General features: G+C 37.0%; 1 protein-coding gene across 1 annotated transcript; it reads left to right on the top strand.

Annotated features, from left to right (window-relative positions):
- Nucleotides 1-13,516: 13,516 nt before the first annotated feature.
- LOC134646708 (macrophage mannose receptor 1-like) lies at nt 13,517-15,834 on the top strand. Its single transcript, XM_063500564.1, has 4 exons — nt 13,517-13,520; nt 13,717-13,992; nt 14,574-14,801; nt 15,488-15,834. The coding sequence occupies exons 1-4, from the start codon at nt 13,517-13,519 to the stop codon at nt 15,832-15,834; spliced, it is 855 nt and encodes a 284-aa protein (XP_063356634.1).
- The last annotated feature ends 2,071 nt before the right edge of the window (nt 15,835-17,905 follow it).

The raw sequence follows: 17,905 nt of genomic DNA, 5'->3' as shown, positions 1-17,905 counted from the left end.
TGATGAGTCTCAATTTCTGCTGCAAAATTCAAAAGTAGGGTCAGAATTTGGGATAAAAAAATATGACAGCATGGATCCATGCTTCCTGATGGTGGTGGGGATGCAATGGTATAGGGCAGCAGTCTCCAACCCCCGGAGTCGTTTGGCACCGGGCTGCGAGAGTTGAGGCTCGGGTGTGAAATTTATGGTTTTCTGTGTTTTTATTGGTTTTTACCGTTATTTTATTTTTTATTATTTTTTATCGTTAACTCGTTTTCCCTGGGTCTTTTCCTGTGTGTTATGAATAAATCTTCTTTTTTTGGTACCAGTACTAGTTTTATTTTGTTGTATTTATCCACGACACCTTTAAGGCCAGTCCGCGAAAACATTTTTATAATATATTGGCATAAACCGTTCCGTGGCGCAAATAAGGTTGGGGACCGCTGGTGTAGGGGATATCTCAGATTATACCAAATTGGTTTCCAGAACAATGGTCTCCACAGTCATCAGATTCCAGTCCAACAGAGCACCTTGAGGATTTACTGAAATAAAAGATTCACATCATGGATGTGCAGCCAACAACTCTCCACCAACTGTGCGATAACCAGAATGTCTGAGGATTGTTTCCAGCACCTTGTTGAGTCTGTGCCATGGCCAAATGTGTGCCAAATGAGCACTGCACCTGGCCAGGTGAATCTGGAAGTTCGGATGTTCATCCCTCACACATCACAATGCCACTCATTTATTAGAACATGACAGATGTACCGTGAAAAGCCCTCAGATGTCAGCAACAACTACAGGGTATACTGGTAGTCTAAAGGCAAAGACGTGGCCCATCAAAACAACATGTCCTTGATTGATATTGCAGCCAAGAACCTTTTCATCAGCTTCTTAATCCTCCCAAACCCGCACCCTTAACTGGCTGTTTTTTTAATGTGCAAAAGAATTTGTGCTGCAGTGTGTGTGCAGCCATGTTTTGCATAGATTTACAACAAAACAGGACAAAAAGAAAAGCTCTGATTGTTAAACTGTTACAGTAAGCAGCAGCATTTTTCTCCAAAACCATCATACTGATTTCCCCTCTGCCTGGTCTCTGTGTATTTCTTCAGGTCTGATGCATACAAGCAACAGTTTAGATAGTTTAATTTCTTCCAGCTGGGTGAAACTCCTCCATCTCCTCTGTTCACTCCAGTGCAGGATACAAAGGATTGAAAACTGTTTTTGGTGTAAATCTTTCCCAGTGTGTCAGTCTTGTTGGTTTTGTCATCCTGCCTACAGCTTAGTTTCAGAGTGCACATTGTTGCCCTCTAAGGTTAGCTTGCTCACTAGCTTCACTAACTAAAGTGGGTGTGTGAGCAGCAAGCCACTAGTTGCTGGTCCTTTCGTTTGTGGACTTCTTACAGCTTTCCTGCACTATCTCAGGGATTACATTTCAGCTGATTTAGGTATACAGACGCAGGTGGGGAGGTTTTTGGCTCAGAGGAAGCTGTTGGTTTCTGAGTTTTTTTTGCAAAGAGAACATTATTCTTTGCATCTTTGAAAAGTTTAATGAATAATTGCGCAGAAAGTTGTGAAGATTACAACTTTCTCAAGTGGAAACGATAACAGAGACACTTCAAGCAGTGATATTGAGCAAGAACAGGATTCCTACACAATCAGCAAGTTAAGACGCATTCTTGGCACTTATTCCAACGTTAATAACCCCTCTTTATGTTTGCTCTTGCCCACACAATGTGTTCACATTCTTGTGCAAACAGGCTGCGGGCTTAAAACCCTTATTGCAAAATATTAAGTTATAGTGCCAAACTCTCATAAGAAACAGAGCCAGTGTGTGCACATGGACACTGCCAGGTTGTGTCACGCACAACACTGACTCCTAGTTCAGAAAGACTTTTGCATCCTAAGTGTAAGTGACGGGAAACTTGCACTTTTTGGTGTGAAATGACATGTTACACAAACACAAAGTTTTCATCATTTTCATGAAAGTGTTTGATTTGATTCCAAAATCAATTCCCGGGAACTGACTCAACATTCACTAATTTGGAGAAACGGTTCAAAACTGTGAAAATATCTATTCTGTTCAGTAAATCTGGCCTTACTCGTTGTAATAATTACTGACACAGAGTGGCTTTAAGAGCTTTTAATCACGCAAATGCCTGTGATCACCTTGTTAAGAGCCACTATTTAATTGAGCAGCTGATCTTCAGTCAGTGCTGGGTTGCTGTATTACTGCAGTGAGTGAAATCACGGCTCCTTTTATTACCTGCCACAAAACGTACCTGCTCTTTCTTGTTTGCAGGAATCTGTGGATCAGCGGTGTGGATGCTGTGGTGAGAAATCAGAAATACTGAGTGAGTGCAAATAAATCTAATGTTTTGAAGAAGTTCTGTGCCTGGTGTAGAAGATATTTGCTGAAAAAGTTCAAAGTTCAGATTTAAGTTCAGATTTAATGCTGACCGACAAAGAACTCCTCAGTTTAACTGAGCATTTATTGGATGTAGCAATACTGCTTCGCTTCCTCTCGTTATAAGTTACTGATACACTGGTTTTAGAGAGATTTTTTTTATTTAAATTGGACCTCTTCTGTTCATTTCCTGTTTCATATGTTGTTATTCTTGGACTCTACTAAAGTAGCTTTGCATGATTCACAGCTTAAAACAATTCTTGTTTATCACACTTGGATTTAAAACAGAGCAAAAGAAGTGAGATCAAGATTTAATGAAAGAGTACCATCCCTCCATAACTGGGAGAGCCTACAAGCTTTAATATCATCCAGATCTGAACTCCAACTGGAAAAACAGAAAGACTAACCTTCATCTCTGAATTTAACCACTGTCATCAGCAGCTTAACAATATGAACTGCAGACACTGGCACACTCTAGAGGCTGAAGCATTGCTGAGTGCTGATACTGGAGCAACTTCCCGTCTTATTACTTTAAGGAGCTCAGACAGTTTGGGATCATCTTGTCAATACTGTTCAGCCAAATAAGCTGAACGATGCTTCAGATGTTTTTTACTCATCCACACAGTGGAAAGACGTCACCTGTTAAACAGTTCACAAACTGCAACACAACATCAGTTATCTGTGTGCTCAAATACCCCGGTGGTCAAGCTTGTACTGGACACACAAAGAGAGCACTTAAACAAACAATGAGTATGCCATAGCCAAACACTATTATGAGGCTAAACACGGCTCTCCTCGCACCCTGCATTTTACTGGTATTGAGCATTAGACTTCCCACTCTTAGGGGAAGTCTATCTAAGGTGTTTTCTCAGAGAGAGACGTGTGGGATTTCAGATTTAAGCGTGTATGACATATACGAAAATACAGAATGCTTATGATAAAACTCACACTCTCAGCGCACTACTCTGTTTTAAGATTCATAATTTTTCTTATATCATTAAGATGATGGATATGAGATTAATGAGAGATTTTTACCATGTGATTCCTTTAAACCAATCATAGATTGCTTCACGGCGTGATGAAGGCCACACGGCTGAAATGAGAGCATTTTTGTGTTTGTGTGTGCTTGTTTCAGAAGGTCTAATGCTGTAGCATAGCAGGCTAGTTGTAGTAGCTGAAGGGGACTTTTGCCACCATGTAATACTCCTTTAGCTTATTAGACACCAGGCATGACTCTCTGAAGCAGGTCCATGAAGGAGGTGAGACAGATGGCAGAGTGTGGATCAGCAGCATCTGAAACAGACACTGGATGAGATCTAAATCAAAGTAATATGCAGGATATTTCTGCTGCTGTAGACAACCCCACACTCAGTAGTACAATCACACACCTGTAATGGAATATCAGACTCAAGTAGCACTATCTTCTCACTCCAGGAAGTAAACCTCAAGTCAATGAAATGGTTAATGAGTCTTTTATGAATGAAACATCAAAGATCTCATCCTTTTGGACCCCAAGCAGCTAAATTTAGAATAATAGTTAAAAACCATCATTATATATTATAATAATATGAATGGTGAATATGTAGCCACATTTAAACAGAGTTAGATAATTATGCTCTCCATAACCCCATACACAGAAAAAGATAAAGCAGATGTTATCGAGTTCTCTGGTAGCTTGAGCATTGTCCTCAATCAGCAATCAACAGGTTGTCCAATAACAAGCACAGTTTTGATGCCATATGCCATTTCTGCTAAATATGTGGAAGCAACAATTCATTTATAGCTGAGAAACTTAAGTGTGAACGACAGCTTTTATTAGTGACCCGATACAAGTATAATTCTGTTCTTCACGTCTGCTTTGGGTCACGCAAGATTCCAGTTCCAGAGCACAGAGCTGCAGTAGCAGGACTGGCCACAAGAGGGCACAAAGGTACACCCAAAGGGCCGGGAAGAACAGCAGGGCTGGCACATAAACACAAAAAGGTCCAAGCTGTCACAATTAACTTTGAAAAAGAATATAATTACTGGACCAATGAAAGTTCTTGACATTGTTAAAGAGGATTAAGTGTAAATGATTTCTCAAAACCACACACTGAATTTAGTGAAGTTTTTTTTTTTTTTTAAACAGAGAACTCTGCACACCTGAATCAATGACAGGTGCACAGAGGAAAAAACTGTAGAGAAATACATATAATCTGCAAACATTTTTATTCAGTTTTAACATTTCGTCTGTGTGACTTTCATCAGGTGCAAAGAAACAGTGTTCATGCACATTTGCACATATACACACACATTCAGTAAGATTCAGGCAACTAAGAATTTCTGGCTATTAGACATCTCAAACGTGTGCTCTATCAGTCAGGTAATGAGTAAACTTAAAATGTCAATGCTGTCATCACAACTGCAAATAACATTTAACATCATCACCTGATCCCAAAGCCGGACCATTCATATCTCCTATATTTTTTAATATTATCACTTAGATCCATAAATTACCACAGGTATGAAACCAATTCACAACAAATGTATAGTGATGTATAATGTTTTAAAATGCCAACATTGCAATATATACAACTTACATGTGGATGAAAGATTTCCATATACATGTAGAAACTGTTCTCACTGAAACAGAAAATACGTGAACACAAAAGTGCGATTATCCAGTGGCGGCTCACTTTAATGATATCAAACATGATTTTGTATCTTAAGATTTTGTGGCATTGAACATGTTCCATGACTCCCATGACTTACTACTGAAGAGAGGAGAGGCCTTCTGGATATTGGCTAATTCTGGATATTTGTCACCTTAAGGACTGAATGATGAACTTTTACTCGATAATTGTAGTTTCTTAATGACAAACAAACTGTTTTGGATGTTTTGGGTTTGATGTGTGATTTCTATATATTGTGATGTTCAAATTTTAAAACATTGTACATTACTGATTTGACTTAAACATGAATATATTTTCATTTTCAGTCAAACCCTCAGACTCAAACTGAGGCAAACATCATGCAAATACATAGGATATAAATTTAAGGAAAGTTTCTTCCTCCTCTGCTGCAACTTCTGAATCATGCCGTTTCTGCTCAGACTTAAAAACTTAGTGGTCAATGTGAAATCGAATGACTGCTTAGAATTTGTCGACAATATGTCAAGTGGGTCCAACTACATTTGTGAGTAAATTTGATTTGTTGAAAGGGTATTGGGAGGTCCCGCTCTCTATGTGTGCATGTGGAATCTCTGTATTTGTTGTTTCATGTGGGCTGAATAATTATACGATCAGTATTTTTTTTATAACCTTCCAAAGAACCTCCAAAATACATCCCCAATAGTAAAGACATGCAGTTAGTTTAGTTTCATTATAAGGTTTGTTATATATACGTACCCCTGAGAGAAGGAAGCATGTTGTTAAAGTAAATTATTTCAAATAACACCATCTGTTTGTTTGACATTATGTAAATATTAATATTATATTACCTCTTTTATGACCATCATGTTGGAATATTTAAATGCGTACCATAGAATGATCTTTGTTGAAGTGCAGTTTTCTTTAACACAACACGCAGAGGCATCGGACTGAAGCGAGGAAAGAAGAATAATCAGATGTAAGTTAAAACTTTAGTCTCAATATAAATTTTTACCTCAGCACTGGCTTTACATTAAACTTAAAGTATTTATTCTTTCTTTCTGCTGATTTTTAAAAGACTCAAAAACATTTTTAAAGTAGCTATCCCCTCATGTGTAATGTATTTTTTTTACAGTGCAAAAGAAACTGGATGTTTTCTTACTCAGATATTACCTTACCTATATTACCCTATTATCTGTGAAAGTGGTGCAGTTATATTAACTTTGACGGTTGTTTCTCTGTCTTTTAAATCTTAGTTTCATCAAACAGAGGAAATATGCACCAGAGGCTTTTTCTGCTCATTCTGATGGGTGAGTCGATCATTTTACTTCTAAAAACTGCACATTTGCATAACTTCAGATGAGTGCAGGATTTCTGTGAACTGCTCAAAAAAATGCCATCAGTAGATTTCTGAATAACCTGTGTTTTTTTTGTTTTGTTGTTTTTAGGTCAGTGCTCCTTGATTTTATGCCAGCGCTATGAGTACTATTTTATTAAAGAGCCTAAAAGTTGGGACGAAGCTCAGCACTACTGTAGAGACAGATATAAAGACCTGGCCACAGTGCCTAACATGAAATATATGGAGACACTGTACACAGATTCTACAGAGAATCAAGGACACGCCTGGATTGGGCTGTACAGCATCTCAGGAAAAGAAAACAGGAGGTGGCACTGGTCTCTGCCAGGAGTGGAGTTCAATGATAAAGACATGAAATGGAGAGCAGGTGAACCTAATGATGGAGGCGGACATCTTGAGAACTGTGCAGTGATTGACAGCTCTGATGGGTTGATGGATCTTAGTTGTTCTAATAATATCCCCTTTATCTGCTATAATGGTGAGAATATGTGACAATAATTGTGTTAATTAAACAAAGTGTTTATATTTAAACATATCTACAGCTCATCTCTAATGAAAATGAGAAGATGTGATAACTTGGCTGCTGGTGTTTTAGCCACTGTGTGCTATCCTGTTCATTTGAATACCCGTCCTCCCACAGTGCTTTCTCTGCCTCTCATGTTACACCAGGACACTGTTCATTTGCTTTGCTGCACCATCTCGTGGTGCCAAATGTCATTACACAAAATTTCATACCAGACCTTTGATCAGAAAACTGTTTCTCTGCCACACAGAGCAAAGTCATCCTGAGCATAATGTCACAGCAGTGGTTATTCCCATAATGTTGATAGTTTGGTTTTGAAGGTTTTGAGCTACTTAAAGTTGTGTCTTTAGAAAATCAATTTAAAGAAACATTTAAAGATAGAAATGTACATTTCTTATGAGTCTTGTCTTTCTCTTTATTCCACAGAACAAAGCAAATCACTCCATTTCATTGACTCTCAAAAAGTATGGCGTGAGGCTCAGAGCTACTGCAGAGAGCACCACACAGACCTGGCCAGTGGAGCAGAACAGTTAAAGGAAGCAGTCAGTAAATTTAAGAGTTCTGATAAAACACGATCATGGATCGGCCTGTTCAGAGACACCTGGAGGTGGTCAGATGGGAGTAATTACTCTTATAGACACTGGAGAGATGTTGGTGAGTTACTTGAAGAGATGTCTAAAACTGACAACGGCACCAGGAAATGTGCGATGACTGAATTAAACAAAGAAGGAAAATGGAAAGCTGATGATTGTAACACCAAGAAACCGTTCTTCTGCTATGATGATGGTGAGATTTGCAAAACTTCATTTTTCACATCTGGTTTCTGTCAGTTTTCTTACTGAAGGAATAAATGTTAAAACTAAACTATTATATTTCTTTTCTCACTTAAAAAGTGTACATGAAGGGGCTGGTATATGTTTCATCATCAGGCTACATAATGCAAGCTGTTATGAAGATAGAGCTACACCCCAGACACATAATGCAGCCTCCTTATAGGAACCTGAGTCACAGGGGTCATATTAGTTTCTAATAATACTTGTTTCTGAATTCTTCAGGGTTTTCTTTTCCTTTTTTTTTAAAGGCTCACTTATACACAAAAGATTTTAGGTAATAGGACTTTAATAAAGCAAATTAGGAAAAGTTAAAATTCTAAATTGGAAAAACTTACAGCAGGAAAGTAAAAAATATGTCCAACTCTTATTATTACTTATAACACCAATAAACCTTTCTTCTGCTATGATGGTGAGATTTGCAAGAATTCATCTTTCACATCTGGTTTCTGTCAGTTTTCTTACTGAAAGAATAAATGTTCAAGCTAAACTAATCTTTGTTATTCTTATTGAAAAAAGTGTACATGAGAAACACTAGTATATGTTTCAGAGAAGTCATCATCAAAGCTAAATAATGCAAGCCAATATGGAGATAAAGTTATACCCCAGACGCTTAATGCAGACTTCTTTTGTAAGGAACTTAAGACACATTAGTCACATTAGTTTCTGTCAGTGAGGGCCTGTAATGCAACTTACATGTAAATAATTCTTAAGAAAGAAAGAAATCTTCTTGATAACTTGTGGTGGTCGGGGTATATTCTGGGTAAGAAGTCATATGACATTAATGATTTTACCACAGGTAAATCAAGAGGAGTAAAGATTTGAAACAGAAAACACTTAAATTCTAAAAATACTGATGAAAGCTCAGTTGCTAAACTCGTATGTTTACTTATTGTTGTTAAAATGTTTTTCTTTTGTTTTTGTCCTGATTTGTTTCCTTTTAACCGACCATCCTGTGTTTATTCATGCCAGAAAAATTCATTCTGATCAAAGAAAACAAAAAATGGGATGAGGCCTTAACTTACTGCCAGCAGCACCATCACGATCTGGTCTCTATCACAAATAATGAAGAGGAAGAATTAGTGAAGGAGAAAGTGAAGAACGCCACCACACCGTATGTCTGGCTGGGACTGCGCTTCAGCTGTGTTTTTCAACTGTGGCTGTGGGTCAATGACCGGGTTGTCTGTTATGAGAACTGGGCCAATGAGGAACACACTGGACGGTGTGGCATGTCTGTAGCCATGGAGACAGGAGGAGAGCATAAATGGTTCACAAAAGATGATGAACAGGAGTTTAATTTCATCTGTTCAGTGTGATAGGCTTTTAAACCAGTCTAAATGATTGCTTATAGAGTTGATGTTTCTCATAATTATGAAGTAAAAAAATAAAAATATGTCAAAACTAGAAGCAGATAACATATAACAGTGATAATTTCTCTTTGTGTTTATTCTTAAGGGGTTTTTTTTTTGGGGGGGGGGGGGGGTTGCATATTGTTTACTACTACTTACTACAGAATAAGAATCCATGTTTTGCTTTTTTCAAACTTAAAAATGTTTTATTTGTTGAAAAAGGTCAGGTCACAGCTTTCTGGGTGTTTACAGCAAAGTACACCACAGCATTTATATGCTTATAATAGCTAATGTGTCTCAAAACCACATATATGTAATTATTAGTTTGGTGTCTAATATGAAGGGTTTATGATTCTGTTTCTGTCTACTTTTATTTATTTTTTTTTCTATTTTTTTTCTTGAACACTAGATGGTGCATTCGAGTCAGCCAAGCCACTGAAAAATGTCTAAAAAGTCGTGTGCTTGTACTTAAATGATTCATGTTACCCAGTTTGGTCTTTTTGTGTAAATCAACAATAAACAGTAGCTCTGAAATTATGTTGGACTATGCTCTTGTTTTAACAAATATGAAAAACTGAATATACTTTTCATAAAGTTTTGTATTCTTAGACAGTTTAAACTTCATTTTTATGCTTTTCAGAGAGAAATAGACAAATATATTACAATCATATAGTAAAAACCAGGAGGGCTTTGTGACTGAGCTCCCATCTTTTTGTTTCCTTTTGAGTTATTTTCAATTGATGTCCATGTTAAACCCTAGAAGGTCTTTTTCTTTCTTTTCAATGTTGATGGTGGTTAAATTTATGATAAAAATCTAAGAACATGAAATGTAAAATAGAAAAATGCAAAACTATTGTAAATAAGAGATTAATGCTGCAGTCACTTGCAAATGTAGCGACAGCTTAGAGAATGGTAAAATTTAAAAAAAAAACTGAACTGATTTTAAACTGAAAACTTGAACACACAACCTGCTCTCAACCAGGTTGTGTGTTCACCATAGGTTGCCATGGTGATTTAGCCAGGTATTACGAGCAAGTTTCATGACACAGAACAATTTCTTTTCCCCTAACTATGATTTTTAAATATAAAATCCAGTGTGAGCATTTTAGTTTATCTCCTACAGAAGCGTCTTTCTGTAATGTGACACTTTCTATATTTATTTCCTGGACAGCCAACAGTGCATGTTTCACTTCTTCCTCTTTTCCATCATTTAGTTTTTTAAGAAGTGACACGAGCTGTCACATTTCACTGTGTCAGTGAGGAGGACCGACACTGCACACGCAGGAGGAAGAGACTGCAACAAAAACCAAGTTTAAAACAAACAAACCAGATATACTTCCAGTAAACACAAAGTCCCAATGTTAAACCAAAAATAGGAAGAAGGAAGAGATGTAAAATGAATGGAGAAAAATGGTTGAGCTACTAGGAACCTTAGTTAACCTTTGACTCAGAACTCAGAATCTTTAAATGCAGTAATCACACAGTGTGCAGGAAAGTCGAGTAGACTTTTGTTTTCTCTTTTTGTATTTTTTGTGCGAATCAGCCACATTTTGAGTTTATGTTCTGCTTCCGATACAGACTGATGAGCACATACAGGCCTATTAATTGGCTCTTTCCTTTAACCTCTCCTCTGAGTCGCTGCAGTGGTGAATCAGCTCCCCACTGTTGCTTCAGCACACCAGCACACCAGCCTCTGCAGTGGCCCTGCTTCCCCACTACTTGAGTCCCTTGTGATGTGAGTGGGTTGGCCCAGTCTTTGTCTGATGTTTCACTCACCAATCCGTGAGCCAGCCAGTTCTTTGTCACCATTACCGCCAGAGATGGGCAGTACAAGTAACGCGTTACTGTAATCCGATTACTTTTTTCAAGTAACGAGTAAAGTAAGGGATTACTATCGCAAAAAAGGTAATTAGATTACTGTTACTTTCCCGTAAGCACGCTGCGTTACTGCGTTACTAAAACCGTGATTTTTTTGTGAGTGTCTCATCACAATGACATAAACGAGTGCGACGTTCGTGGCAACAGCTGTGTGCAGATCAAGAATGGATAATATATCGAGTGCGGGAGAGAGTATGAGCGTGCAGCGTTTAAAGCGTGGAAGTACTGACCTTACTTTGAGTTTGATTCCGTAAAAAGTGACAAAAACATTAGCGTCCGCTGTTCACTGTGTGGGAAGAAAACTTCTTTTTACAGCGAAAAAAACCCTAAACTTCCGAGCAAGCACCGAGTACGCTACCACGGAATGGGAAATTCACAGACACACTCGCAGATTCTTCCACTGACCGCTGCGGCACACCTGCACCAGGGCAAACCTCCGCCTGCCCCACTCCTGCTATACAGGTGAAAATAGAGCAACAGGACCGCTAGTCTTTGATTTTATTTATTTTCTGCTGTGTTTTACTTGCATCTATTTGATAGACTGAGTGTAAACACAAAAACATATTTTATTTTATGTGCAGGAATGTGCAGAAAATAGGTTTAAATGTTAAACAAATTTCTTCCAGTCAGAGAATGTTGCATATAATTTAATTTTTCTTGATGCATAAAGTTAAAAGATTAAAACTAATAAAACAAATTTTAAAAAGAGACTTTTTCCATTTGATTACATTTTATATGATGGATTATGCAGAATGTAGAATTGGGCTGAAAGATCTATTGCTTTATCACCTATTCAGGTTGTAAATCATGTTTTTAAAAAGTAACTAAGTAACTAATTACTTTTGAAAATAAAGAATCCGTAAAGTAACAGGATTACTTTTTTGGGGAAGTAATCAGTAATTAGTTACTGATTACTTTTTTCAAGTAACTTGACCAACACTGATTACCGCTCAGCACCACGCGTCTGAGAGCGTGACTCTCCAGGCCGCCTCCATCCAAATTACTTCTTTAGTCACTTCGATGGAGATGAAACTTTTCCCACTAAAAAAAAGTTACTTCCAGATGAACTGAATCAACTTTTTGGGGAAACAGTAAAATAGTTAAAATTGTCTAATGTTTACACACTCATACCTAAAACTGGAACAAGTTCCCAATGATGACTTCACAAAGCCATTTGTTCATCTTTTAAAGTCTGCAAGTTAAATCGACTGTGAGAGCTGCAAGTCCTTCTATAATGTATTCTGTGAGGACGCGGCAGAAAAGCAGAAAGCCTTCTCTCCGAGCTCTGAGCGAATGGAACGGTGACTTTAATAAAGAGACTGCAGACTATGACTTTGCGTGTTTGTGGTTAATGTAATTTGATAAATAAGAGGGGAGCAAACCACAAACAGATTTTTAGATAAAATGATACCAATGAACCATCCTGCATAAGGCCAATGAGGACCATAAATAGAATATAAAGTACAGTCATTGTTTACGTTTACAGCCAGTTATAAATCTTAATGGAGGCCATAAGTCCAACAGATGGAGAGAATGAGCAGAGTCAGTTCATGTAAATGATATCATCATAATCCAGGATGGGTAAAAAGATGGTAGCAACAAGCCTTTTCCTTCCAGTGAAAGGCTGCAAAATGCTGCCTGTTTCTGTAACAGGTTTTTAAAATGTGACTTAAAGGGAAAATTACCATCAGTCACAATATCTGATTGTATGAGGCCATAGTTTCAATAGAAATACTTTGAGCAGATACAAGAAAGAGAAGTGCTGCATGGACCCATTTTTATTTGAGAACTACATGTCCTTGGATTCTGCATTTCTACATTTAAAACCAGTCTGAGCTGACACAGCTTTGACTGCCTGCTATCAACAGCTTTAATTGTTCAAAAACCCTGAAGAAGTCCCAACAGCAGGAAGGTTTTTCTTTTTTTATATATATTTTGCATCCAAAGTACACCAACTGTTTGCCCTGCATGCATAATATAATGTAAACATATTATTTTTTATGGCTCATATGACCCGCTTGTACGTCGTGTTTGAATATTTAAATGCGTACCACAGAATTCTCTTTGTTGAAGCAGAGTGGGATATTTTATTAAGTGCAGTCTTCTTTAGTGCAACGCACAGACGCATCGGAGCGAAACACAGAAGAATAACCAGATGTAAGTTGAAACTTTGTAATTGAAATTAAAAATTTTACCTACAATATTTATTTCTTCCTCATTTACTGCTTAATATTAAAGCACAATCGCATTTTTAAACATTTTTAGTTTTAGAATGAAAATGACTAGAATTTTTTAAAGTAGGAATTCCCTTAATTTTTAATAATAATCTTTTTTTTAACGTAAAAGAAACTAGATCGAACCTTTAATTTCTTTTTCATATTATTTAGAATTGTCCTGCTTGTCGTGGTTTCTGTTTACAGTTCGATTTTTTTATCCCTCTTTTACTGGTCTTGCTTAGAACTCATCGAACTCAAACATCTAACTATATTAACTCAAAATCAACACAATTAAAATCTTAGTTTCATCAAACAGAGGAAATATGCACAGGAGGCTTTTTCTGCTCATCCTAATGGGTAAGTCGATCATTTTAACAGTAAAAACAGTGAACTGCTAACAAAACCTGTCAGATAACAACATCCAAAACACAATTTCTGTGAACAACCATGTGTGAGCAGTCTATATGTGACCTCTGACCTCCGGATATAATTTTATTAACAACATTTTTGCCATCAGTAGATTTCTGAATAACTTGTGTTTTGTTGTTTTTAGGTCAGTGCTCCTTGATTTTATGCCAGCGCTATGAGTACTATTTTATTAAAGAGCCTAAAACTTGGGACGAAGCTCAGCACTACTGTAGAGACAGATATAAAGACCTGGCCACAGTGCCTAACATGAAATATTTGGAGACACTGTACACAGATTCTACAGAGTATCAAGGAAACGCCTGGATTGGGCTGTACAGCATCTCAGGAAAAGAAAACAGGAGGTGGCACTGGTCTCTGCCAGGAGTGGAGTTCAATGATAAAGACATGAAATGGAGAGCAGGTGAACCTAATGATGGAGGCGGACATCTTGAGAACTGTGCAGCGATTAACGGCTCTGATGGGTTGATGGATTTTGGTTGTTCTAATAATTTCCCCTTTATCTGCTATAATGGTGAGAATATGTGACAATAATTGTATTAATTAAACAAAGTGTTTATATTTAAACATATCTACAGCTCATCTCTAATGAAAATGAGAAGATGTGATAACTTGGCTGCTGGTGTTTTAGCCGCTGTGTGCTATCCTGTTCATTTGAATACCCGTCCTCCCACAGTGCTTTCTCTGCCTCTCATGTTACACCAGGACACTGTTCTTTGCTTTGCTGCACCATCTGGTGGTGCCAAATGTCATTACACAAAATTTCATACCAGAACTTTGATCAGAAAACTGTTTCTCTGCCACACAGAGCAAAGTCATCCTGAGCATAATGTCACAGCAGTGGTTATTCCCATAATGTTGATAGTTTAGTTTCGAAGGTTTTGAGCTACTTAAAGTTGTGTCTTTAGAAAATCAATTTAAAGAAACATTTAAAGATAGAAATGTACATTTCTTATGAGTCTTGTCTTTCTCTTTATTCCACAGAACAAAGCAAATCACTCCATTTCATTGACTCTCAAAAAGTATGGCGTGAGGCTCAGAGCTACTGCAGAGAGCACCACACAGACCTGGCCAGTGGAGCAGAACAGTTAAAGGAAGCAGTCAGTAAATTTAAGAGTTCTGATAAAACACGATCATGGATCGGCCTGTTCAGAGACACCTGGAGGTGGTCAGATGGGAGTAATTACTCTTATAGACACTGGAGAGATGTTGGTGAGTTACTTGAAGAGATGTCTAAAACTGACAACGGCACCAGGAAATGTGCGATGACTGAATTAAACAAAGAAGGAAAATGGAAAGCTGATGATTGTAACACCAAGAAACCTTTCTTCTGCTACGGTGATGGTGAGATTTACAAATTCTTACTGAAGGAATGAATGTTCAAACTAAATTAATCTTTCTGTTCTCACTGAAAAGCTGTACACAAAGAGGCTGGTATATTTTTCATCATCAAGCTTAATAATGCAAGCTGTTATGGAGATAGAGCCCAGACACATAATGCAGCCTCCTTTCATTAGGAACCTGAGTCACAGGGGTCATAATAGTTTCTGACTGTGGGTATCGCTACTGTTTCTAATAGGTCCTAGATTTACAGCTATAATGAGAAATAATCCTTGTTTTTAAATCCTCCAGATTAAAAGAAAATTAAATATAAAAAAGGCTCACTCCAATTTAAATAATAAGACTTTAGTAAAGTAAATTAAGAAAAGTGAAAATTCTAAATTGGAAAAAACGTATAGCAGGAAAGTAAATAATATGTCCAACTCTTATTTTCATGAAATTTGTGACTTGTTTTGTTGTTTGTTTTTTCTTTTATTTGCTCCTCACATTTTTTTATTTGAAAATCTTGCAACCTGATTTAATTTAATTTGAACTGAACATGTGTTTGTTCATGGCAGAAAAGTTGATCCTGATCAATGAAAGCAAAAATTGGGAAGAGGCTGTAAATTACTGCAGAAAGCACCATCTTGACCTGGTCTCCATCACAAGCCTTGAACAGCAGGAACTGGTGCAAGAGAGAGCCAAGAATGCCAGCACATCCCACATCTGGCTGGGACTGCGCTACAGCTGTGCTCTTGATCTGTGGTTCTGGGTTAATGACCAGCTTGTCTGCTATAAGAACTGGGCCGATGAGACAGACACTGGAGACTGTAACCTGGCTGTAGCCATGGAGACAAGAGGAGAACATAAATGGTTCAAGAAAAATGACACAGACATGTTTAACTTTATCTGTTCTTTATCATAGGCTTTGAAACCATGCTAAATTAATTGTTTTAAATCTTATATTTCTAATAAGTGTTGCAGTCACACTTAATATATTATTCCTTTATCCAGTTTAGAGATTGATGGGATATAACAACAAGAAGCACTCTGAGTGCAAACCTCCACTCTGGACAGGATTTTTGTTTTATAGAATATCACTGGATTTTGCATGTATTCAGTAATATATATATATATATATATATATATATATATATATATATATATATATATATATATATATATATATATTTATATATATATATATATATACGTTGTGTCCTATTTTAAATACATCTATTTTGTGATACTTTTGAACTCTGATTGAAAGTGCGCCACATAAACTACAACAATAAACTGGATTGTAAACTCGATATTTGCTGAATTATGCTACTTTATTGAAACTGTCAACTGTGTGAAATGTGAGAAAAAAAAATAAAAATAAGCAAGAACAATGAGTTAATTCATTGGATACATTCACTATTGCCAAATTCCTTACTCGGATTTTAAAGCCAGCGTAAAATAAAAGTGACTAATGTGTTTGTACCACTTTAGTATTCACACAGCAGAGAGTCAAAAAGTGAACATTTTTACTAGTAATAAAAGCTGTCGGATGAACATTAGGTATCATTTGAAAATAAATTAGCAAAGATCATTGTTTATTCTGAAGGAATAAAAATTGTTTATGTTTATGTACCTATTGTAGTTTCATTATATGTAGCCTCAACAGAAGAAATGACTGTTTTTTTTTTGTTTTTTTGTTTTTTTTGGGGGGGGGGGGGGGGGGGGTTGATCCAAAGTACACCATTGTGTTTGCCCTGCATTCAATGATATGATGCAAATATTGTTATTATAGCACTGTTTGTCTGATGATATCCAAATGCACACAATAAAATCCTCTTTACTGGAGCAGAATGGAATATTTTACCGAGTGCAGACTTCATTAGCATAGCACACAGAGACACATCATGAGCGCCTCTGTGTGCTCATCAGAGTTTTTGAGTTAAACCACATTGACATTTTTTTCTATGAACTGACTGAACATTTGTGTAAATGGTGCCTCTTCTGAGTGGAAAAGGGTGACCACTATGATATTATTGGGTTAAAAAAGTTTACCTCTTAAAGATTTCCAGCAACAGCTGTTAGCCATAATTTAACCTTTGACTGCCCATCCACAAAATTTTATTTTTCTCTATATCCTCAAAAGATTGATGACACAAATAAACTCTGTCCAGCGTGTTGGATTGTAAACTTTCCATACGCCTTTAGTTACATGCTACTTTCTGCTACTACTAGTATTTAAACCATAGCATCATTAAGAAGTTTTAGTTAAAATAGATATGAACACATCTAGAACACAGGAAAGTGTTCTAGATTTATGAATATAAAATTAAATATCAGCATGAATTTAGTTTATCTTCTACACGAATACTTTCTTGTTGTTTAACTTATTGGATGGTTTTGCGATTGACCACAACCACAACTACAAAGAAAAACTAATCTCAAGTATTAAAAACATTCAATTAATTTAGTCTTTTACCATTGCTCTAACAGAAAGGATGTTTTTTATTGTGTCTTTCAGCATGTCAAACAGCAGGTTTGGCCTCTTTTCTGTCCTGTTTTCCATTTTATTATGTAAATATTGTTATTATATTGCCCGGCATTTGGCTAGCTTAGAGTTCTTTTTTGCATATTCAAATCCATTCAACAGAGTCTTCTCTGTTGGAGCAGGATGAGAAACTTTATTGAATGCAGCCTTCATTAACACATCAAATAGAGACATCAGAGGGGATGTCCAAATTCATGGGCTGCATCCTCCTGAGGACGCATTTGTAGACCGATTACGTCACAGCGACGCGCCGAAGGCTGTCCAAATTCGTAGACTCCTCCGAATGCAGCCGACAAATGCGTTCTCCTTTTCCCCAAATTTGAAGGATGGGTCGGGTGTGTCCTTCGTGGCCTACCATATCCCAGAATTCATAGGGCCCAGCCAAACTCCAGTTTCCGGCAATGGCGGCTGCTACTAGGTTTTAAAATTACTCTTATCACAAAATAAA

This window comes from Pelmatolapia mariae, linkage group LG17, assembly GCF_036321145.2.
Source record: "Pelmatolapia mariae isolate MD_Pm_ZW linkage group LG17, Pm_UMD_F_2, whole genome shotgun sequence".
NCBI classification, from domain to species: domain Eukaryota; kingdom Metazoa; phylum Chordata; class Actinopteri; order Cichliformes; family Cichlidae; genus Pelmatolapia; species Pelmatolapia mariae.
The sequence above is the reverse complement of the archived record's forward strand: the minus strand, read 5'-3'. Positions and strand labels throughout refer to the sequence as shown.